General features: G+C 43.3%; 1 protein-coding gene across 10 annotated transcripts in view; it reads right to left on the reverse strand.

The window, feature by feature from the left end:
* Positions 1-24745, reverse strand: part of phactr1 (phosphatase and actin regulator 1) — a 537086-nt gene that overhangs the window by 28930 nt on the left and 483411 nt on the right. For all 10 annotated transcript variants that reach the window (XM_059653713.1, XM_059653742.1, XM_059653702.1 and 7 more), the window contains 2 exons: positions 21391-21620; positions 19586-19742 (listed from right to left, as the gene is read on the reverse strand). In XM_059653713.1, the coding sequence (XP_059509696.1) occupies positions 19586-19742; positions 21391-21620 (387 nt within the window). The remainder of the gene's footprint in view (positions 1-19585; positions 19743-21390; positions 21621-24745) is intronic.

Here is a 24745-nt window from a genome sequence, read left to right on the forward strand (position 1 = left end):
TCAGCATGGGAATGACTTGTGGGACATGCAGTACAGTGTCTAAAATGTTCATTAAGAACTGTTCTTACTCTGGAGTTGAACTTGAACTGTCCTGATGAAGGGTCTAGGCCCGAAACATCAGCTTTTGTGCTCCTGAGATGCTGCTGGGCCTGCTGTGTTCATCCAGCCTCACATTTTATTATCTTACATTATTCCTAAGTTTTGTGAAACTCAGCATAGAAATCAAGACAAAAGGACAGTGAGATTTGAGGTGGATGAACAAGCAATATCTAAGAAATCCAAATGCCAAGATCTCAGATCTGCTTTATTGCCGAGGGGAAGACAAACCCACATTACTTGTTTTGACTGTATGTTTTTACTGCTTCAGAGTTGATTTCCACTATTTTAGGGATTATGCTTCTTTATCTGTTCTTCCTAGCTGTCAACCTTCAAGTTGAGCATAACTGCTTTTACTCTGGATCTGACAAGATTAGAGTACCACCCCAGCAACACCTCAGTAGCCATCTACTCAATCACCTGCCACATCAAAAGGGATGAAGGGATGAACACGGAGATTCAGCTTTCAGGTGACGATCACCCCAACACAGGGTTCAAGATTCAGTCAGAGGATTGCCTTCCTAGACATTCCTCCTGTTTGTTGTCACTACTCGATGGAAGTGGTCATACAGTTCCTGATCCTACTTTGTGGCATTGGTCATAAGCTTATGGGATCAATGGGATCTTATATGGGCCTGAATGCCATGAGCTACGACGAGACACGTAGGAGAATTGCATCAGAAGTCTAATGAGGCCTATCTCAGCTTTGGGAGCAATTTGCTGCATCTTTCATACGTCTGCATGGTGGAAAGGTGAGTTTCTTACTAGGTAGCACTAAACACCTTATTAATGGCACAATTCACCTCATTAATATGCAGCTTCCTATCAAATAAACATGGTGAACAAGCTAGTTGTCAAGTATTCTTGACACGGGAGTCAAAGTGTGTACCTGGCAACATCAGCTAACCGCTGGCCGCATACAGCCTCCATTTTGCTCAGCACCAAATGACATATTGGGGTAGTCGAATGCATCTCTCATCCACAGACATTGACATCCAACATTTGACAACTCCTCACAATCCTCATGGTAGCTTTCCCATCCACTTGAAAGACGCTTAGAAGATACACACTTGCATTTAAGGGCACACTGGTAACTAGCGTTGAAAAACTGCAATAAGAACCCCATTTTGCGTGCACATAGACACGCAGCTCATGGACTGGATGAAGCTGCATCTCAGGGCTTCTGGCTTGCTCTCTCAGCACTAGATTACTTAGCACCTACCTGGACACTTACAGCATCTCTGCCTTGCCCTGCTGTGTCAATTAGCGCAGTCACACAACAAGGTGGCTTGCCCTTAGGAAGCAGTCCTCAGTCAAAGGGATATTCACCTTGTATGACAGTGTATTATGTCAATCTGACACCTGTGAAACACTATCTGTAGAAACAAGAGGCCATGTTTTAAAGCTTTATGGAGTAGTACTCACCAAAGTCTTCAAAGCACCCATAAGTCAGAAGGTCCTAATAATGTTAGTCAAGGGCAGCACCTGATACCGATACAGTTTGAAGGATTGGCCGTGATGATCTTTGTCAGGGAGTCTGTGTCTCGGTAGTTCAGGGAGTGGTCATGTCAGTCCTGTGGCTCCATAGCAGCCAGTCTGATGTGGTGGAGTTAGGGCTAATGAGGTTGGGGAGATGCATAGATTTCTGTCAGGGGTCTGCGAACTTCTTGGCCAGGGCAAAGTTAGGTCACTCGATTGGGTGGGCCATGGTTAGTCTATTGGGTCTGTCCACAGAAGCTAAGGAGAAAAGGGCTTGCAAGGGGGTGAAAGGGTTGTAGTTGCCATGGAAAGGAGAATCAGGGACATATTTGTCAAGGTTGGCAGTTGCAGACTCAGGGGAATGTGCGATGGTGTTTTGAAGGAAGGGTAGCAAATTGTGACATGGGGGGCGCAATTGTATTTGTAAATTTGTAAAGGAGTAATGAGAATTGGGTAATGTGGGAGGGGCTTTTGTCCACATGCAAGGGTATAGTGGCTTTAAGGAGAGGCACAGTGAATGACCACATCTGGCATGGTCATCTCATTTGCCAGGCACTAAAGGGGAGGGGTGGGCTTGTGAAAGCTCATGTTGATACCTGGGGAGTTGCAAAGCAATGGGGTTAATGGGAAGGGTTATAAAGAAGGGGATCTTTATGTTCAAGGCCTCACTGACACATAGAAGTGGAGTTGGCAGCCACTAGTTGAAGAGTGTTCATTATCACCTTACGTCATATTGGAAATTAAAAGTGCGCAATAGGGAAGAAAATGGCTGCAACAGACCTAGATTGGGGGTGCAGTAAATATCTTGGCCTGTGAGGGAGAGAGGGAGAGGACTGCAAGAGCCACCAATGTGAGGCATTTTAAAGGGTAACAACATTATAGATCCAATAGAGGTTGACAGAGAGACATCACTGAGGAACATTTTGGGAGAGGTCGGCTCAGTTACCATGAACAAACACTGGATCGCAGGCCGAGCGAGTTCTGGATGGAGGCCGGCCGTGAAGGCATCGTGGCATCGTGTTCTGGGTCCGGCAGGCACAGATTCATGTTGGAGAGTAACTGGAACTTAAGTACTTGTGGTCACTTGTATTATCATTCTGGACTTTTTAAACTCTGTTCCAATGCTAACCATTCTTTTAACTCTGCAGTAACACTTAAAGTATCCGTACCTAAATACTCTGTACCTAAGATGACGCTGAGAAGTGATATTAGAAACTTTTCACTGCACTCATTCAAGTGTACTTGATAATAAAGGCTACTCTGTTTCTGGAAGAACCCATTGTCAAGGAATGGTAAGCCCCAAACATTACATTACTGTAGTGTTTACATCCTCCCTTCGTCCTCTTGAGGAGATAGATATTCAGACAGGTTGTTTGAAACTTTGCTGCAGACTCGAAGATACTTGGTCTGTTTGTAAAGACTGCATTGTAATTTAAATAACCAGTTAATTAAAAATTACCAATAAAATAATTTGAGGAAGGCTGCTATGTGGTAGAAGTGCTGCTGGTTGGTACAAATATGGGCTTAGGTGAACAATGGGCATCAGTGAGAAAGATGGGCAAAGTAAGATTCTTTTATCTTTTTTAGTGTAAAGGGGCTATGTTGTGCTCTGCCTGCCAGAGGTGGGAGATCAGAGAGCAGTCTTGTGTCCCTGATGACTGTATCGTGTGACCAGGAAGTGGGACCAGTTCCTCACAGATTGCATTGTTCAGTTGGAGCAGCAGTTGGACACACTACGGAGCACGCAGGAGGCAGAGAGTGTGCTAGACACTAGTTATAGGGAGATGATCACAGCACAGGTTTAGTCAGGTCTGGTAGCTCATTGGTTAGCACTGCTGCCTCACAACACTGGTACCCAGGTTCGATTTCAGCCTCAGGCTGTATGGAGTTTGGACATGCTAGCTATTTTTGTGTGGGTCTCCTCCATAGTCCATATATGTGTGGGTGAAATAGATTAGCCATGCAAAATTGTTCATAGTCTGAAGGGATGTGTAGGTTAGGTAGGTTGGCCATGGGGATTACAGGGATATGGTTAAGGGGTGAATCTGGGTGGGATGCTCTTCAGAGGGTCAGTGCGGGCTCACTGGGCCAAATGGCCTGCATCACACTGTAGGAATTCTATTCTAGGTAGATTGGGGACTGGAAAGCAGGTAATGCAGGATTCTCCTGTGGCTATTTTCTTCTTTAACAGGTACCGTTTCGGATACTGTTTGGGGGAGGGGCACAGCGAGAGTCTCTCAGGGGAATATAACAGCTGCAGCCAGGCCAATGGCACTACAAATGTTTCTGTTGTAGAGCAGGGTCCAGCAAAGTCCAAGCAAGTGACAGTAGTTTGGAGACAGTAAGGACTACAGATGCTGGAATCTAGAGTCAATAAATATGGAGCTGAAAAAACAAAGCAGGGCAGACAGAATCCGAGCAGCAGGGAAGTCAACGTTTAAGGCTGAAACCCTTCATCAGGACAGAAGGGACCTGTACTGACAAAAGGTTTTGGCCTAAAATGTTGATTTCCCTAGTCCTTGGATGCTGTCTGACCTGCTGTGCTTTTCCAGGTCCACATTTATTGACTCGAGCAATAGTGGTAGCAGACTCGCTAGTTAGGGGTGCAGACAATCGTTTCTCTGGCCATATTCGAGACTCCAGGATGGTGTGTTGCTTCCCTGGTGTCAGGGTCAAGGATGCTTCTGATTAGTTGCATGAAATTCTTAAGGAGGATGGTGAGCAGCCAGAGGTTGTTGTGTACATTAGTACCAATGACACAGGTAGAAAGAAGGATGAGGTCCTGTGGAGTGAGTACAGTGAGTTAGGAAAGAGGCTAAAAAGCAGGATCTCAAGGGTTGTATCACTATAGAGTCCCTGCAGTGTGGAGACAGGCCACTTAGCCCAACAAGTCTACACTGAGCCTCCAAACAGCATCCCACCCAGACCCATTCCTCTACCCTTTCACCATAACCTGGCATTTCTCATGTCTAACTTACACACCCCTGGGCACTACGGGCAATTTAGCATGCTCAGTCCACCTAACCTGCACATCTTTGGATTCTGGGAGGAAATTGGAGAGGAAACCCACGCAGACAGGGAGAGAATCTGCAAACTCCACACAGACAGTCACTCAAGGGTGGAATCAAACCTAGGTCCCTGGTGCTGAGAGGCAACAGTGCTAACCACTGAGCCACTTGCCACCCTAATGTCTGGGTAATGTAATATCTGGGTTACTACCAGTGCCACGTGCTAGTGAAGTAAAAAAAATAGAAAGATAGGGCAGATGAATACGTGGCTAAGGAACTGGTGCAGGGTTTCAGGTTCTTGGATCATTGGGACATCTTCTGGGGCAGGGGCGCCCTGTACAAGAGAGATGGACTGCATCTAAACTGGACGGTAATTAATATCCTTGCAGGGAGGTTCATTAGTGCTACTTGGGAGGGTTTAAGCTAGAGTAGCAGGGACTGGGCACCAGAGCAATGGGTCAGCAAGTGGAGGGATTCAGGTGAAGGTACATATTAGGACCAGTAAGTCAAAAGGAAGGACTGGCAGAGATAGATAAATGAACATGATGGTACGGACGGCTGAAGTGTGTTTATTTCAATGCAAGGATTAATGTAGGTAAGGGAGATGGAGCTTAGAGCCTAGATCAGAACATGGGACTATAATGTTGTTGCTAGTACAGAGACTTGGTTGAGAGAAGAACAGGACTAGCTTCTCATTGTTCCGGGATTTAATTGGTTTAGACGAGATAGAGAGGAAGATTAAACAGGTGGAGGAGTTGCATTATTCCTCAGGGAGAATCTCACAGTTGCACTCAGAGATGACACACTGGAGGGCTTATCCACTCAGACAATATCGGTAGAGCTCAAAAATAAGGTCGGTGCTATCACTTTGATAGGATGGTACTACAGAACCCCGATAGCCACAGAGACATGGAGGAACAAATATGTCGGCAGTTAATGAAAAGATGCAATAACAACAGGATTGTCATAGTGGGTGACTTTAACTTGCCTAACTCCGACTAGGACAGGCTTAGACAGGGCAGAATTTGTTGACAGGGTTTCTTGAAATGTTGTGTGAATAGTCCAATCAGAGGAAAGACCATACTGGGCCTTGTTTTGGCCAATGAACCTGGCCAGGTGACTGACCTTTCAGTAGGACAGTATTTTGGAAATGGTGGTTGCAACTCCTTAAGTCTTAAGATAGGTATGAATAAGGATAAGTCAGATCTTGAGGAAGGTACTAAATTTGGGGAGGGCAAATTACGTTAGAATTAGGCAGGAGCTAGGGAGACTTAATTGGGAGGAGCTGCTATCAGGCAGGTCCACGTTTGACATGTGGGAGTTGTTTAAACACCTACTGAACAGAGTTCAGGACTGGCATGTCCCAGTAAGGAGGAAGGACGAGGATGGCAAAGTCCCTTGATAACAAGGGAGGTTGTGAATTTTGCCAAAAGGAAAGAAGAAGCATATATAAGGTTTAGGAAGCTAAAATTGTACGGTGCCCATAAGGAATATAAAGAAAGCAGGAAAAAAACTCAAGCAGGGAATTAGAAGTGCAAGAGGGGACCATGAAATGACCTTGGGAAATAGGGTGAAACAGAATCCCAAGGCATTCTATATAAACATTAAAACAAGAGGATACCTACGGAGACTACTCAAGGATAAAAGAGGGAACTTATGCTTTGAGGCAGAAGATTTGGGCGAGATCCTAAATAAGTACATTGCATCAGTATTAATCCAGGAGAAGGATCGGGATGATATGAGATTAGCATGCAGCATGCTAATTTGCTAAGGCATTTTGAGATCAAGGAAAATGTGGTATAGATTAGATCCCCTTTGGTATGATTAGATTAGATTAGATCCCCTACAGCGTGGAAACAGGCCCTTCGGCCCAACAAGTCCACACCACCCCTTGATATATCCCACCCAGACCCAGCCGCCCTATAACCCACACACCCCTGAACACTATGGGCAATTTAGCATGCCAATCCACCTAGCCTGCACATCTTTGGACTGTGGGAGGAAACCGGAGCACCTGGAGGAAACCCACGCTGACACGGGGAGAATGTGCAAACTCCACACAGACAGGTGCCCGAGGCCGGAATCGAACCCGGGTCCCTGGTGCTGTGAGGCTGCAGTGCTAACCACTGAGCCACCGTGCTGCCCCTATAGGGTCTCTTGAAGAGCATTAAGATGGATACATCCATTGGGCCCAATGATACCTACATAGGTTGTTGAGACAGGCATGGGAGAAGATTGCTTGGGCCTTGGCCAATACCTTAGTATCTTCGTTAGTCAGTAGAGAGGTCTCAGAGGATGGGCGAGTAGCTAATGGTGTTCCTTTGTTCAAGAAGGGAAATAGGGAAATTTCAGGAAACTATAATCTGACTTCGAAGGTTGGGAAGCTATTGAAGTGAATTCTTAGGGACAGGATTTACACATATTTGAAAAAGCACGGCATAATTAGGGACATCAGCATGGCTTTGCGGAGAGCAGGTCATGTCTTATTTGATTGAACTTTCTGAGGATGTGACGAAGTAATCAATGAAGGGAGAGCAGTGGATGCTGTCTACATGGATTTTAGTAAGGCTTTTGACAAGGTCCTTCATGTTAGGCTCATCCAGAAAGTTAAGATGCATAGGATCCATGGTGACCTGGCCGTTTGGATTCAAAATTGGCTTGCCCATAAAAGGCAGTGGGTAGTGGTGGAAGTGTATTTTTTTTGGCTGGAGGTCCATGATGAGTGGTGTTCTGCTGGGGTCTTTGCTGTCTGTGATAAATATAAATGACTTTGATGAAAATGTGGATGGATGGGTTATTAAGTATGCAGGTGACACAAAAATCAGCGGAGTTAGTTGGTAGTGTAGAAGTTTGTCAAAGGATACAGCAGCATATAGACCAGTTGCAGATATGGGTAGAGAAATGGCAAAAGGAGTATGAGGCAAGTAAGTAAGTATGTGGTGCGGCACTGTGGGAGATCAAACATTAAGGAAAATGATAGTTAATGGCAGGACCCCGAACAGAGGGATCTTGGGTTCAAATCAACAGCTTCCCTAATGTGGCCCACAAGTAGATAGAGTGGTAAGAAAGGCATATGGCATGCTTGCCTTTATTGGTCAGAAAACTGAGTACACGAGTCAGGATGTCAGGTTGCAGCTTTATAAGACTTTGGCTAGTTCACACTTAAGGTATTGTGTTCAATTCTGGTTGCTACATTACAGGAAGGATGTGAAGGCTTTGGACAGGGTGCAGAAAAGGTTTATATCATTGAATCACTACAGCATGGAAGCAGTCACTTCAGCCCAACAAGTCCACACTGCCCCTCAGAGCATACAACCCAGACCCATCCCATCTACACATCCCTGAACACTATGGACAATTTAGCATGGTCAATCCACCAACTCTACACATCTTTCAATTGTGGGAGAAAACCAGGGCACCAAGAGGAAACCCATGCAGACATGGGGGAATGTGCAAACTCAACACAGACAGTCTCCCAAGGGTGGAATCAAACCCAAGTCCCTGATGCTCTGAGGCCACTTTGCTACCCACTGAGCTGCCGTGCCGCCTGGATTAGAGGTTATGAGCTATAAGGAGAGGCTAGAAAAACACGTGCTGTTTTCTCTGGAACAGCGGAGACTGAGGGGAGACTTGAAAGGAATCTAAAAAATTATGAGATGCATAGAGTTGACGGTCAGAATCTTTTTCCCAGAGTTGAAATATCTAATATTACGGGCCATGCAATCAAGGCGAGAAGGAGAAAGTTCAAAGGAGATATGAGGGGCAAGTATATTACACAAAGAGTGGTAGGAGTCTGGAATGAACTGCCAGGGGTAATAGTGGAGGCAGATACGATAGGGGCTTTCAGCTGAATTTTAGATAAGCACATGAATATGCAGGGATGGACCAACAGCAGGCAGAAGGGATTAGTTTAATTTGGCATCAAGTTCTGCACAGCACCATTGACTGAATAGCTCATTCCTGTGCTGTACTGTTCTATGTTCTGTGTTCTGTATGAAGACCCAGGCAGTATTCAGGACACAGATGTGTAGGGTCCCTAATCTCTGGCCATCCTAAGTCATCCCTTTGTGCTGCACCCCTCTCTCACCTGGACATCACTGACAACTTCACTCACAACAACGCTTTTGCACAGAGGTCAGGGAACGAACAGGGATGTTTTCACACAACAGACAAATGTGGCAGCATAACCCATTGCCCCATGTAGACCTTTTTTGTCTTGCTTCCATATGTTTTCAACACAGATATTGATCCATACATCTTACATGGACATGAATTTGGGCATCATGTTGGCACTGTTACATTTGGCCCACAGAAAGTCAACAAATATAGTACAAAACCAACCAAATTTATGCAATTGTGATAGGTCACATACAGTGCAATGTGAACCATGCCACTAAAGCACGTATAAAAGTACTTTTCTTTTCCTTTCTTTCCTTCCCAAAACATGTCACAACAGGTGGAGAGAGCCTGCTAGCCACTAGAGCCTACTGGCCCAGGAAGTTTTTTTGTAACAAGCTGTCAGTTTCTGGTCTCATTCCCTTCTCTTCCAATCCTGTGTGAAGAGGAAGCCCTCCCCTGTACCATCTCTCCATCAGGATCTGCTTGTTCCTGTCACAGAATCACAGTGCCATCTTCCCCTTCTCCAACATCTTCACACTGAATGTCTGTCACCAAGCAGAGCAGCTTTAGAATGCTAGTGCTCCTCTGGGTGCACAGCAGCCTTTTAAAAGTGGCATGAGTGTGAGCGATGCTGGTCCTTCAGCATATATCCGCTAAGTGATGAATGTTCAAGGTACAGCACATTATAAGATGTAGTTAAAATTGTAAGTACAAGGTGTTGCATTTCAGATGCAATTCCATTTGTCAAACTACCAGATTTGAAGTAAAACACACTTTATTCATACGCTACAGTTAAAATTCAATAAAAGAAGGAATAAAGGCAAGAATTAGCTTAGTTGTAACTCTATTAGAAATCTTAACATATATTAGATTATTTTTACTACGAAACAATAACTGTTCCAATATAGTAACATCCCATAAGTTCACCCTTGGAAAAAGGCAAGCTCAGGAAAACAGATTGTCTCACATGCAATTCCAGCAGCAGGAGGAAAAAATAATCAAGAGAAAACTCTGAGAGCGATTAGCAGTGAGAGATGTACTGCAGCTTCCAAACATTGCTGAGCCCTGAACAACAATTGCCACTGAAAACTAAAACCTAAAAACCCTGGTTCCATTGGAGCTTGACCACTCCCATTCACGTTGCTCCTATTGTTCCAACTTCAAAACAAAAACCCAAGGCCACACAAAGTGTTTACTCTAGAGACTCTGCGTAGGCTACTCAATACTTTTGCCTTAAAATCTCTCTTAAAAAAAGGACCCAGGACAAAATATACCTCTTAAAGCCATAGTACCATCACATAAGACACAAGAAGTTTCACTAGCACCCGCAGCAAAATATTCGACACAATTAACATTTTGCCAAAAATGCATAAGATTCAGCCCAATGTCTTTAAAGGAAATGATAAGTTTAGGAATCGGTGAAGACAGCTGTTGATGTAGAAGAGAGGAAGGTGACTTGGGAAATAATTTTCAGTTGGCAGAAGAAGAACAAAGGAGTATGACTGAACCCATTGTGTTTATGTTACATTCTGACAGATTTATATAGTTAGTCACATATATCACTGAAGGCCTCAGTGAATATTAATTTAAGTATTGATAGGGTTGTCTGTTGTTAATGAATTCATTTTGATTTCTTTGTCTGGGGGCTCAGTTGTAAGTATTTATTTATTATTAAGAGTAAAGTATGCTGACTACATGCTTATGCTACTTACAGTAAATACAGCACACAGTCAGAACTTTAATATAGCAAAGCGTAACTTGCAGCTCAATGAGGGTCACACTGCAAAATTTAAGAGGGCATATGCTTGGGTGACAAGTCTGATAATGGTTGGAGGACAGATGATGATGGGTAAGTGAAGTAGCTAGGTGCTAGTGGCACTGGGAGATCAGATGGTACTGGAAAGTCGCACAGGAAACAAAGGGGTGAGGAGTAGTGATGGCAGACAAGAAAGAAAAAGAAGGAACACTTATTTAACCTTTTATCTTTAAAATTGTTGGGAGGACTAGATTAGCCCTCTAATCTACCAACAGCTTGGTGTGCTGGAACTGGAAGAACAATTTAATTGTCAGCCAAAAGCAGTCAATCATAATTAGGAAGATGAAATTTGATTTGATTAAACAGATTTGGAGTCAGTTATAACTTGAATGAAAAGTCTGGCAGAAATTTCTTGTGAGTGTTAGCACTTAAAGAAAGTGCATGTAATACACAAGACATTGAATCTCATATGATTTTGTATATGGTAATATGATAAATCATTTTGAATATCGACATTTTCTTCTTCCTTTCTTAAGTATAGTGTAGATCAGGCAAATAATAGGATAGCTCCTGTCACATACAGCTGGATTATAGTGGCAAATCTGTATCAGCATGACAACTTTGCTTTAAGGTAACATCCTAGTTCGTTCACTGGTGGGAAGTCACTCAGCTGATCATGGTAAAACCCTTTAATTTTTAATTATTTTTATGTTCATTCTTTTATGAATTTTGGCATGGAGCTATGAACTCAGGATTGTGAGCTAGGAACGCTTTGTTTACTTTGGGACAACTAGTAGTAAAAGGAAAAGAAAACACCAAATAAGCTTTATGCTTGGTTGTGAGGCTGGAGGCCTGGAGGCTAATTGCAACCCGAGTATTAATCAAAAGGGTTCCTACAAACATAGTGACAACAGGAACAGCATTGTATTTAAAGTTAGTAGAAGTTGGCTATTAACAAGGTCAGTACTTGGGAACTGGTTCTGGGAAGACTAGAAATGACCCTATGCTCAAGCAGATCTTGAATAGCAATTGAGGCTGGGAGGAGCAACATTTAGTCTATCAGGTCAGAACTAGAATTTAAGTTGCTTTTTTAAAATGTGTTTTCTGTGGAGGTGAGATTGGCTGTTGATAATACAGCAAGAAGACTTGAAAGTTCCTGCCTAATTTGTCACACCAACCTTTGGAAGTCCAGAGAATAGAAAGCTGAGTTAGAAATATTACTTCCTTTACCAGCGTGTACTGAGAAGGTGACCATAATCAGCGGTTCCAGGAAAGGAACCAAACAGTCCACATTTATGCCAGTGAAATAGCTCATCATGAAAACCATTTAGGTAACGTGGCCATTTTGATTAGTATCTTCTCTTTCATTGCATAGATTAGATTAGATTCCCTACAGTGTGGAAACAGGCCCTTCAGCCCAACAAGTCCACACCATCCCTTGAAGAATCCCACGCAGACCCATGCCCCTATAGCCCACTCACCCCTGAACACTGTGGGCAATTTAGCATGGCCAATCCATCTAGCCTGCACATCTTTGGACTGTGGGAGGAAACCGGTGGACCCAGAGGAAACCCACACAGACACGGGGAGAATGTGCAAACTCCGCACAGACAGTTACCTGAGGCTGGAATTGGACCCGGGTCCCTGGTGCTGTGAGGCTGCAGTGCTAACCACTGAGCCACTGTGCCGCCCATAATTATGTTCGTTTTTCTGTCTGTATGTTCTGTGAATGGAGGTTGGAAACAAATGTTTTACAGTTTACTTTCTCCCCTGCTTAAGTTATTGTGTATTTAATAAATAGTTGTCTTCTGTTTGAAATACCAAACAGTTGGTGTATGCAATTAATTATTCACAAAGTCTGTGACTGATAATTAAAAAGCCTGGTTGGGAACTGGTGGAATAACTATTGGGGGTATTCACCAGTTGAATTTTAGTGTGTGGAGAATAGAGGTAGAAAGGTTGATATGGTTTGGCTGTCTGTCCAAACTCTGTGTCATAGCAGCAAGTTAGTAAATGGCAAACTAATAGAAGGATTGGCCAGACAATAGGTTGCCCAAAGAGCAAAGTAAAGCAGGGCAAAGAAAACTTGTAATTATATAGCATCTTCTGATATCAGCTGGGCATTTCAAAACACTTCATGGTCAATCAATTGTGAAATACAGTCATTTGGAAAACCTCACAACAAGTGAGGCACGGTGAGATACTTTGTGGGCAGCAAGCTGGCTCAGTAGTGAGCACTGCTGCCTCACAGCGCCAGGGACCCAGGCTTGATTCCAACCTCCGGCGACTGTCTGTGTGGGGTTTGCCTGTGTCTGCATGGGTTTCCTCAGGGTGCTCCGATTTTCTCCCACAATCCAAACATGAGCAGGGTAGGTGGATTGGCCATGCTAAATTGCCCATAGTGCCCAGGGATGTTTAGGTTAGGTGGGTTAGACACGGAGATTAGGGGAATGGGTCTGGGTGGGATGCTGTTCAGTGGGGTGGTGTGGACTTGTTGGGCTAAATGGCTTGTTCCCACACTGTAGGGATTCTATGATATATTTATGATAAATTGACCACATCAAGATCAACACAGTCTAGATAGAATGAAGATGGGGCATATTTCCTTTTGGTAATGGAGGCAGGAATAGGATCAAGGATGTCAAAATCGTAGAACTGACATAAAAGTATGGATGTTTCATTTATACAGGATACCCATGAGACCCCATCTTTAATATTGTATGCAGTTTTGGTCCCCCTATTTAAGTGAGAACGCATATGCATTTAAGGTAGGACGTTTTACTCATTCTTGGAATGAGGGCGTCACTGGCTAGGCTAGCATTTACTGTGCATCCCTAATTACCAGAAGGGCACTTAAGGGTCAGCCACATTTTTGTGGATCTGGAGTCACTTGTAGGTCAGACAAGGCAATGGTGGCAGTTTCGTTCCTTAAAGAACATTAGAGAACCAGACGATTTTTCTCCTGACAATCAACATGATCATCATTAGACTCCTAATTCCAGATGTTTTTACTGAATTCAAATTCCACCATTTTTTGTAACAGGATTTGAACCTGGGTCCCTAGAATGTTACCTGGATCTCGGGATTAATAGTCCAATGATAATACCACTAGGCCATTGCATCTCCACAAGAGGCGCTTTACTAGATTGATAGCAACAGGTTATCTGATGAAGAAAGATTGGACAAACTGAGTCCGTTTTTGTTGGATGTTAAAAAAAGCAAGGGACAATTTGACTATGTTTATAAAATCCTGAATGGTCTTGACAAAGCTGTTTGCTTTTGTGGGTGAATCCAGAACCACAGGTCACTGTTAAAATTAGAGGCCACCATTTTAGGACAAAGAAATTATGTTTTTTTTCCTCTCAGAGGGTTGTGTGACTTTGGAACTCTGTCTCAGAAAGCAGTGGAGACAGGGTCACTGAATATCTTCCAACAGAAATAAATAGATTCTTGGTAGGCAAGGGAATCAAAGGTTGTTAGGGGTGGATAGAAACGTGGAATTCAGAATACAGACAGATTTGTGACAATCTTATTGAATGGTGGAGCAGGTTTAAAAAGCCTGAAAGGCCTCCTTTGTCTCTTAATTGAAAGCCCATATAGTTAGACGACATTGAACGTCATGATTAGATGCTGTACTGTAGTATAGATGCTTTTCACCAACAGTGAATCATCGATGGGTTCTTTCTTCAAAAGTTTATTTAAGTTGATCATTAATCGATAAGCATTAGTGGAATATTGAGATGCATTAGAATAATTTTGTCATTTGGAAAAGTATTCTTATGTATTCTAAATTAAAGAAAACACTGCATAGAATTCCTTGAGCAACAATCAGTAGTGACTTATGTGCCCAGAGTCTTAATAACTTCAAAAAAAGTTCAACGGCTTCCACTTAGAAAACTAAACACTCCCATGGTTGAGAATTGCTTTGATTGATCAGACATGTGCTACAGCTGGAAAGAAAATTGACCTGTTTCATCTATGTGAAAACAATTTTTTGTAGTAAAATTATTACAAAATTATTACAGCCAATTCTATTCTGAACACTTGGATGAATTTCAGAAGCTCCAGCTCACATTTTGATTTATAGTTTTAGAAGTTGTTAAAGGACTATGTGTCGTTGATTAGGAAGTTTAATTTGTTTATTTTTATTTTGCCCATGCAAAGAGATTTTTTAATGTAAAGTACGTTTGAATAACAGCTTTATTGGGGTGTTAGAAAATAGAACTAAAAATCATGTGCATTTCGAAGACATCATGAGATCTCACCATAACAGACCCTGGATGAGTGGCTGTGGAGGACAATTAAGGATATGAAGAGGGCAAACAGGGACTGAGGGAGCATAGCCGGGGAAATAGTGTATTCTTGGGGGTGCATATTGAAATAAGAACAAAGTTGGGAGCTTAGCAGCCACCTCTGTGAACTGAGCAGAACTATCTAATCAATCTACCTCAATATGCATACTCCAGCACTGCATCACAGCTTGCAAAATGCAATTCCTAACTACTCATGTCTGTTATTATGAGACCTTGTGCAAAAGTCATTCTATAAATTCTTTTCAAAAAATGAGAAAAAGTAAACTATTAAATAAGCTATTAAATATAAGGCAGTAATTGACCTTAGCTAACTCACCTTTCATTTCGACATAGTTTGATTTGTTTAGATTTAATTTCAGACATAATTGCATCACTTTCAACTGAATATAAAATTCAGTCATATTCCAGTCTTCTTCCTCTAGGGACTCTTTTACTTCTAGGTTATTATTTGCTCATTGCAAAATACTAGATCCAGAACAGGCTATTCCCTAATTGGTTCTTAAACTCAATGACCTAGTAAAACTGCTTGTATTCATTCTCTTCACTATTATTGCAATTGAGTTTTCCAAGTATAATTGAAGATTAAAGTCTTCATGATTGCAATATTACCCATAGTGGTTAAATTTCGAATTTCTGGATTTAGGGCTACTATTAGGGGGCTTGTAAACAAATCCCAGCAATGTTTGCTTTCCTTGCAGTATCTTACTTTTACTTAAACTATTTTTTTAATTTTCAGAGCAAAGATCCATTCTTGCCATTGACTTTTATTTATCCCATTCTTTATTGTAAATACAAGCCGTTTTTTTTCCTCATTTTACCCATCTCTTCTAAAAGATATGTATGTTGGAGTATTTAGACTCCAACCACAGTCATTTTGCAACCATAATCTCCATAGCTTTGTTTATTGGTATTGAGGTGGTTGCTGGTGTAATTAAGTATCTGACCCGTATGTGTGGTCTTTCTGTCATATGCCAGTCTGGAGTTCCCTGTTGTTCTTATGCTCTACCCCTATGTCTAGGAAGTGCTGTCAGTTTGTTCTCTTTTTCTTTTGTTAATTTTATTCTGGCAAGGATGTTGTTTATGTGTTGGTGGGTTTCTTCTAGTCTTGTGCGTTTGATAATCACGAAGGTGTCATGTACATAGCAGACCCAAAGCCTGGGTTGTATAGTGGGGAGTGCTGTCCATTTTAACCTTTGCATTACCACTTCTGCTATCAATCCTGATATTGGTATCCCATTGGTGTTCCATTGATTAGTTTGAATATATGGTCGTTGAAAGTGAAGTGAGTTGTCAGGCACAGATCCAGCAGTTTCAGAGTGTTGTCCTTGTTGGTGCTGTTGGTGTATGGAGTGCCTGCCTTCCTGATTTGTTCAGCAATGTGGCAATTGTGTCTCTTTGGCTAGGTTCATGTTAATGGATATAAATAGTGCTGTGTCATTATCTCATCCTAATCTATTCTGGTGTCCTTGATGGTGTTGAGGAATTCTTGGGATGAGTGGATGGAGCGGGTGGAGTTGTCAACTATGTATTTCAGTTTCCATTGTAGTTCTTTGGCTAGTCTATATGTTAGTGTGGCTGGTAGTGAGACAATGGGTCTGAGGGAGACTCCTGGCTTGTGTACCTTAGGGAGTCCATAGAAGCAGGGTGTATTGGATCCATCTGGCTTTATTTCTTGGTAGTCTGTTTTGCAGATACCTCCTGAGCTGTGTAGGCCTTCTTCAGAAGGATCTTGGCCCGAAACATCAGCCTTCCTGCTCCTCTGATGCTGCTTGGCCTGCTGTGTTCATCCAGCTCTACACCTTGTTATCTCAGATTCTCCAACATCTGCAGTTCCTACTATCTCTCCAACTGTGGTATTGGGTCTATCGCTAACTGTTTGTAGGTGTCAGTATTTGCCAGTAGTACATTAGCTTTCTCGATGTAATGAGCCCTATTAAAGACTTCTGAAGAAGGGTCCAGGCCCGAAATGTCAGCTTTCCTGCTCCTCTGATGCTAACTGGCCTGCTGTGCTCATCCTGCTCCACACCTTGTTATCCCTATTAAGGATTGCTGTCATGCATCCTTTATCCGCCACTTGGATTATGTTTCTATCTTTCTTGAGTCTTTCCAGGGTTTTCTTCTCTTCTGTCTTGAATGTGTTTCACTTACCATTTCTGCTCTGTGTTGGGACTATCATCTGTCTGATGGTCTGATGTATTCCCCCTGTGAGTCCGTTGCTCTTTAGCATTGATTCCAGTGCAGCCAGGAAGTCAGTTTTTTTGGCGTCTCTGTAGTTATAAATCAGTCTACGTACTAGGACAGTCTTCTCAGTATTTGTAAGTGGTCTATCTGAGATGGAGCTTCATCAACAAACACATTGAACTGGATCCAATACTGGAAAACAGAACCGGAGTGGTACCAACAACCCTAGCAAACTGAGGCAGAGAAATAACAAGTGGGACAGAACACCAAAGCTTCACCAGAGGCGCACTGATGATATGACTTAGCAGCGTGACGAAACGTCTGCGATCAAATACACTGACTCAGCGAGCAAGTCTATACGTCATTGACACCCAAGCTACAAATCTTCTCTAAAACTTTAATCTGTAGCTTGTTACCTGAGTTGTACAGAATTAGTATTGAATTAAACAAATTAGATTAAATGTGAGACTTAAGAAGTTGTGTGGAAGTCAGAGATTTAATTTCATGGTGCACCAAAATCTATACGGGGAAATAATGTAGGCAGTACCCTTGGGACTGATTCCATGTAAACTATACTCACATCATAGGATTGGCAAATAAATAATTGATCCCGATGAATAAAGGACTGGTGAAAGAGTAGCTGACTAAGGTGTTAAGAGGATTCAAGCAAAGGTAAATTGAAAACAAGGCTCCAGAATAAAACAGTATTTTAGGTAAAAACAAGCAGTAGGTAAAAACAATATGTAGTGTGGGTAACAAAGCTAATAGACCGTTAAAGACAAAGGTGATGTAAGGGAAATTTGGAAGAATGATAAAGTTAAAAGCATTATATCTGAATTTGCAAAGTATTTTCAACTACTTAGATGAATTCATTGCACAAATAAATCCAAAGGCTTCCTTTAATAGCCATTATGGAGCATCATTCTAGTCTAACAGCTGTGGTAGAGCCTACAATAATGTATGAGATAACTGAACACCTGGAAAATTTCAGTTGATTGTGAGAGCCAGAATGGATTCATGACAGGTAGATTGTGCCAAAAGAAAACAGAACTGGAAGTAATGCCAATCACCCCAGCAAGCCAAGGCATATAAATAACAAGCAGGATAGAATACCAACACTCCACCTGAGGCAGACTGAAGATGCTACCTAGCAGGGTAATGAAACGTCTGCAGCCAAACATACTGTCTCAGCGCGCAACTCTACAACCTTATGCTACAGATTACTAATAGAAAGGATCTGCTTCATAATCTGGACCCTGACTCCTCATATTCTCTCAGCAAAATACTGTTCCTCATTCCATCTGTAGGTACCTACAGACTGTTCCTCCCCTCCCATACTAATTTTTCTTGAGCTGTCAGGCAGCATCTTTAACCCTGGAACGAAGCAGAAAATACACAATTTATGACCATTTCCAAGCCTTGGGTAAAAAATTGCAAATGCTCCCAATGATGTAAATGGGGTTTACCTGCAGTTTTTAAAGAAAGACCTCACTACCTTCATGCAGACATCCTGCTCGTCAGCTCAAAACAGCAGGGTTGAGAACATAGAATATAAAACAATACAGCACAGTACAGGCCCTTCAGCCCAGAATGTTGTGCCACAAATTATCCTACTCTAAGATCAAACTATCCTGCATATCTTTCATTTTACTATCATCCATGTGCCTATCCAAGAGTTGCTTGAATATCCCTAATGTATCTGACTCCATGATCACCACTGGCAGCACATTCCACACACCAACCGCTCTCTGTGAAGAACCGACCTCTGACATCTCCCCCTACACCTTCCTTCAATCACCTTAAAATTATGTCCCCTTGTAATAGTCATTTCTGCCCTGGGAAACAGTCTTTGGCTATCCACTCTATCTATGCCTCATCATCTTGTACACCTCTTTCAAGTCACCTCTCATCCTTTTCGTTCCAATGAGAAAAGCTCTAGCTCCCTCAACTTTTCCTCAATAGACCTGCCCTTCAGTCCAGGCCCAATCCTGGTAAATCTCCTCTGCACCCTCTCTAAAGCTTCCACATCCTTCCTACAATGAGGCGACCAGAACTGAACACAATATTCCAAGTGTGGTCTAACCAGGGTTTTATACAGCTGCAGCACAACTTCACAGCTCAAGAAACCTGGGCTTGTGTGTGAGTTGAACTCGGGACCTCATACATATCAACAGTAGCCTAAGCGAGAATCATACCCCTAGACCAACAAGCATTGGTCACCATGGATCGACAGACAGAAATATAAATAGAAAGGTAGAAAAGCAGAAAGATAGAATCACTCTGATAGAAAGTAATGTGGTCAGTGAGATTAAGTCACAATGACCACTTTAATTGCCCACGTATCCAATTTCTGCTAAGTGTCAAAACATGGTTTTCAAATCTCTGACCACCTGATGCACACTCGTTACTGTCAAAGCTCTGTATTGGGTGTACTGCAGACATCCAATGTTCCATACTTACATTTCCGTCTGAGTGGTGAATAATGCTGATATCAAAGCTGTGGAAAAGTTGAGTTTCAGTAGGTGACTCATAATCCCTATAAGTCTTGTAAACATAAATTACACAAAGGCAGGAAAGGCAAATTTCACATACTTACTGAAATATAATTCATGGATTTTATTTTTATGACCAACCTTGTCAGCTTTGTTCCAATTTGCTGCCTCATTTCAAGTCTCTCTTCATCTGTCTGCATAGGAATAATGTTTTTTTCCTCCAACTCGCGCTTTGATGGTCTGTTGTTCAGTTTTATTGCCAAAGAGTCTTTCCCACAAATCTTTAATGTTAATGAACCTAGAAATAAATCAAAGGAAATGATGTGGGATCTGGCAGATTATGGAAAATCAACACAACTGAGGCATAGTAAAAGCTGTTATTTTAAAGTTATGGTTAAAAAACCAACAACATTCACAACTTTTTTGTTTCTATCAGTTTCTGTCCCTCACAAAGTTACTGACAAATTGCAGGGATAACACAGTGTGGAGCTGGAGAAACTTAGCAGGCCAGGCAGCATCAGAGGGTCAGGAAAGCTGACGTTTCGGGTCAGGATCCTTCATTTCTGAAGGGTCCTGACCCAAAATGTCAGCTTTCCTGCTCCACTGATGCTGCCTGGCCTGCTGTGTTCCTCCAGCTCCACACTGTGTTAGCTCTGATTCCAGCAACAGCAGTTCTTACTATCTCTGAGTGATATATTGCAGGGTTGTGTTTTATGCTCCCAGGAACTTTAGCCAAGTATGTGCTTCTCATTGGTGAGATCAAACTGTCAGATGTTTGCAGGAGGGTTCATTAGAAGCCTAATGCTACACTCACTTTCCTCCAACTGGCATGAGATGATCATTTCTGCCCTAGCCAAACTGCTGAGGACAAGCACACTGGTTGCTTCACCTGAGATTAAGTAACTCAGCAGAAAACTTGGACTGAATCTGGAAACTTTCTGTTTTAAATGACTGAAATACTCAAAGAGAAAACTGAAGGGGCCATCAATGATCCAATATTTATGTTTAAAGCTATTTTTCTGCAAGGTTGTTTGAAAATAAACAACATGATTAATGGCTCAGAACTTGAATGTTGTTGAAAAAAGCTGTTGGTGTTGGAGATTTTCATCTTGCATATCAAGAAAAATGCAAGAATGCCAAATTTCAAATTACAATTTATATTATAGGAGAAAGGCCAAGGGTGGGGGTTGCTGACTGACTGACCATTATTACCATGGAGAAATCAGCGTGGAATTTCAGTACGACAGCAGTATGAAGCTTTCCAAGCTTCCTGGTAATTCAAAAAATGTTCAAGGATTGCATATATTCCTTTATGTGAGTTCATAGTTCCCCGCCCACTTGCCAATCAACCAGCAGCATTTTCTCCTGTAGTATAAGTTGTGATGAGTTGAAATTTGAAATTCCTGTAGTTGTCCTGATGAGTGCAAGATGAAAAGTTTTGACAATTTATCTCTCTGTTCAGCAAAATTAATGATAATCAGTCATGCAACAATCACACAACACAAGGGGTGACATGGTGGCTCAGTGGTTAGCACTGCTGCCTCACAGCACCAGGGACCAGGGTTAGATTCCACCCTTGGGCGACTGTCTGAGAGGAGTTTGCACATTCTCCTTGTGTCTGCATGGAATTCCTCTGGTTGCTCCGGTTTCCTCCCACTGTCCAAAGATGTGCAGGCCAGGTGGATTGGGCATGCTACATTGCCTATATGTTCAGGGGATGTGTAGCTTAGGTGGTTCAGAGGGGAATGGGTCTGGGTGGGATGCTCCAAGAGTTGGTGTAGACTTGTTGGGCCAAAGGGCCTGTTTCCACACTGTAGGGATTCTATTCTATGAAGCTTCAAATGCACACAAGCCTGAAGCCTGACTGCTGTTGATTTATTTGTCAGCAAGTCTGATTTCCTTTGGTGCAAGCAAGGCATTAACACCTCAACATTGCTTGTTCATACTTGTGAAAAAATGATCAATTTCATCATCATCATCGTCGTCATCATCGTTATCACCATCATCATCCTCATTTTCTTCCCCATGCATACTGAAAGTGTCTTCATAGTCTGATTCATTAGGCACATTTTCTTTATCATCATCGTAATCAACCACTATTGCTGGCACTTGTCTAATGTCAGATGTATTGCTTTCTCCTGGTTTTGTTCCACTTTCTCCAGTATACAGTCCAGAACTGCCAAAACAAAAAGAAAAAAAATAAATAAAACAGCAAATCACGGCATTATACAAGGCCAAGGATGTCCCTCAATTCAATTCAGGGCAATTATCTTGGTACCTATCTTAAATTGGACCGTAAATTGACATATTGTCTATGTCACTAGTCTTACACAGAAGTTTGAGATACAGAACTCAAAAGGAGAGAGAGTTATGCTAAACTTATACAGGCCTCACTGTGTTCATTTCTGACCTCCATTTTACAAAAAAAATACAGAAGAACTGAAAATGCAAATAGATTTTCCAGAGCTGAGATGGTAAATTATCTGGGAGGACTTAACAGGCTTTCTTTCTCCAGAAAAATGAAGAGTGAGATGTAACATGGCAGATACCTTTAAATTTATGAAATGAATTAATAGGATTGGTGTGGTCTTTTCACTAGTAGAGGAGCCGAAAACTGCAAACATGATATTGTAATATTTGAAAGTAAAAATTATCCTAACATCCTCTTTTCACGTTAAGGCACATCCTGTGTACCTTATTTTTCTTTACTCCAGAATCATTACAGTATAAGAGGAGGCAATTCAGACCTTTGATTCATGTAATCTTTGTAGAACAATCCAAACAGTTTTATTCCACTGTTCCATCACTTTATTCCTATGAGTTTATCTTCCTCATGTCCGTCTAATTTTCTTTTAAAATCATTGACCATATCTGTTCCCACAACACTAATAGGCAGCAGGTTTCAAGTCATTTCCACCGGCTAGGTAAAAAAAAGTTCTTCCCCACATACTCCTTCATCCCTTTCCCAAAGGATTCTGAAATAATTAGGGAGAGAGGGGGAGGCGGATGAAGGTGGATAGAGGAGAAGATAGGTGCAGAGGAGAGTATGGGTGAGGAGGTAGGGAGGGGATAGGTCGGTACAGGGAGCACGGACAGGTCAAGTGGGCGGGATGAGGTCAGGAGGTAGGAAATGGAGGTGCAGCTTGAGATGGGAGGAGGGGATAGGTGAGAGGAAGAACAGGTTAGGCAGGCAGGGACGAGCTGGTCTGGTTTTGGGATGCAGTGGGGGGAGGGGAGATTTTAAAGCTGGTGAAATCCACATTAATACCATTGGGCTGCAGGGTTCCCAAGCGGAATATGAGTTGCTGTTCCTTCAACCTACGGGTGGCATCATTATGGCAGTTGCAGGAGGCCCAGGATGGACATGTCATCTAAGGAATGGGAGGGGGAGTTGAATAGGAGGTGCAGTTGTTTACTGCAAACCGAGCATAGGTGTTCTGCAAAGCAGTCCCCAAGCCTCCGCTTGGTTTCCCCAATGTAGAGGTAGCCACACCGTGTACAACAGATGCAGTATACGACATTGGTGGATGTGCAGGTGAACATGGGGCGGCACGGTGGCTCAGTGGTTAGCACTGCAGCCTCACAGCGCCAGAGACCCGGGTTCAATTCCAGCCTTGGGCGACTGTCTGTGTGGAGTTAGCACATTCTCCCCGTGTCTGCGTGGGTTTCCTCCGGGTGCTCCGGTTTCCCCCCACAGTCCAAAGATGTGCAGGCTAGGTGGATTGGCCATACTAAATTGCCCATTGTGTTCAGAGGGTGTGTGGGTTATAGGGGGATGGGTCTGGGTGGGATGCTTCAAGGGGCGGTGTGGACTTGTTGGGCCAAAGGGCCTGTTTCCAAAGGGGCTGTGGGGAATCTAGTCTAATCAACATCTGCTGGATGTGGGAAGTGTTCTTGGGACCTGGGATGGGGGTGAGGGAGGTTGTGTGGGGGCAGGTGTAGCACTTCCTGTGGTTGCAGGAGAAAGTGCCAGATGTGGTGGGGTTGGAGGGGATTGTGGAGCTGACAAGGGAGTCGTGGAGACAGTGGTCTCTCCGGAAGGCAGACAAGGATGGGGTGGGAAAAATGTCTTTGGTGGTGGGGTCAGATTGTAGATGGCGCCCTCCATTCTTACTGTCCCGCCGACCCGACCAGTCCCCCTCCACCGACACCCTCATCCACCTAGCCGAACTCGTCCTCACCCTCAACAACTTCTCTTTCGATTCCTCCCACTTCCTACAGACTATGGGGGTCACCATGGGTACCCGCATGGGCCAGAGCTATGCCTGCCTCTTTGTAGGTTATGTGGAACAGTCCTTCTTTCATACCTACACTTCCCCAAACCGCCACCTCTTCCTCCATTACATTGATGACCATATCGGCGCCACCTCAAGCTCCCAAGAGTTCATCCATTTCACCAACACCTTTACCCCAACCCCTAGTTCAACTGGACGATCTCCAACACATTCCTTACCTTCCTGGACCTTTCCGTCTCCATCTCAGGCAACCACCTACAAACCGATGTCCATTTCAAGCCCACCGGCTCCCACAAGCTAGCTAGAATATACCTCCTCCCACCCTCCTTCCTGCAAAAATTCCATCCCCTTTTCCCAATTCCTTCACCTCTGCCATATCTGCTCCCAGGATGACGCATTTCACTCCCGCACATCCCAGATGTCCTCGTTCTTCAAGGGCCGCAACTTCCTCCCCCGCAGTGGTCGAGAACACCCTTGACCGTGTCTCCCGCATTTCTGCACCTCATCCCTCACACCCTGCCCTCGCAAAAACCGCCAAAACAGAATCTCGCTAGTCCTCACATACCACCGTACCAAACTTCGGATACAATACAGCATCCTCCGACACTTCCGCCATCTACAATCCGACCCCACCACCAAAGAAATATTTCCCACCCCACCCTTGTCTGCCTTCCGGAGAGACCACTCTCTCTGCGACTCCCTTGTCCGCTCCACACTCCTCTCCAACCCCACCACATCCGGCACTTTCCCCTGCAACCGCAGGAAATGCTACACCTGCCCCCATACCACCTCCCTCACCTCCATCCCAGGCTCCAAGATGACTTTCCACATCAAGCAGATGTTCACCTGCACATCCGCCAATGTCGTATACTGCATCCGCTGTACACGGTGTGGCTACCTCTACATTGGGGAAACCAAGCGGAGGCTTGGGGACCACATTGCATAGCAACTATGCTCAGTTCGCAGTAAACAACTGCACCTCCCAGTCACGAACCATTTCAACTCCCCCTCCCATTCCTTAGACGACATGTCCATCCTGGGCCTCCTGCAGTGCCACAATGATGCC

This window comes from Stegostoma tigrinum, chromosome 2 (genome assembly GCF_030684315.1).
Source record: "Stegostoma tigrinum isolate sSteTig4 chromosome 2, sSteTig4.hap1, whole genome shotgun sequence".
Classification (NCBI taxonomy): domain Eukaryota; kingdom Metazoa; phylum Chordata; class Chondrichthyes; order Orectolobiformes; family Stegostomatidae; genus Stegostoma; species Stegostoma tigrinum.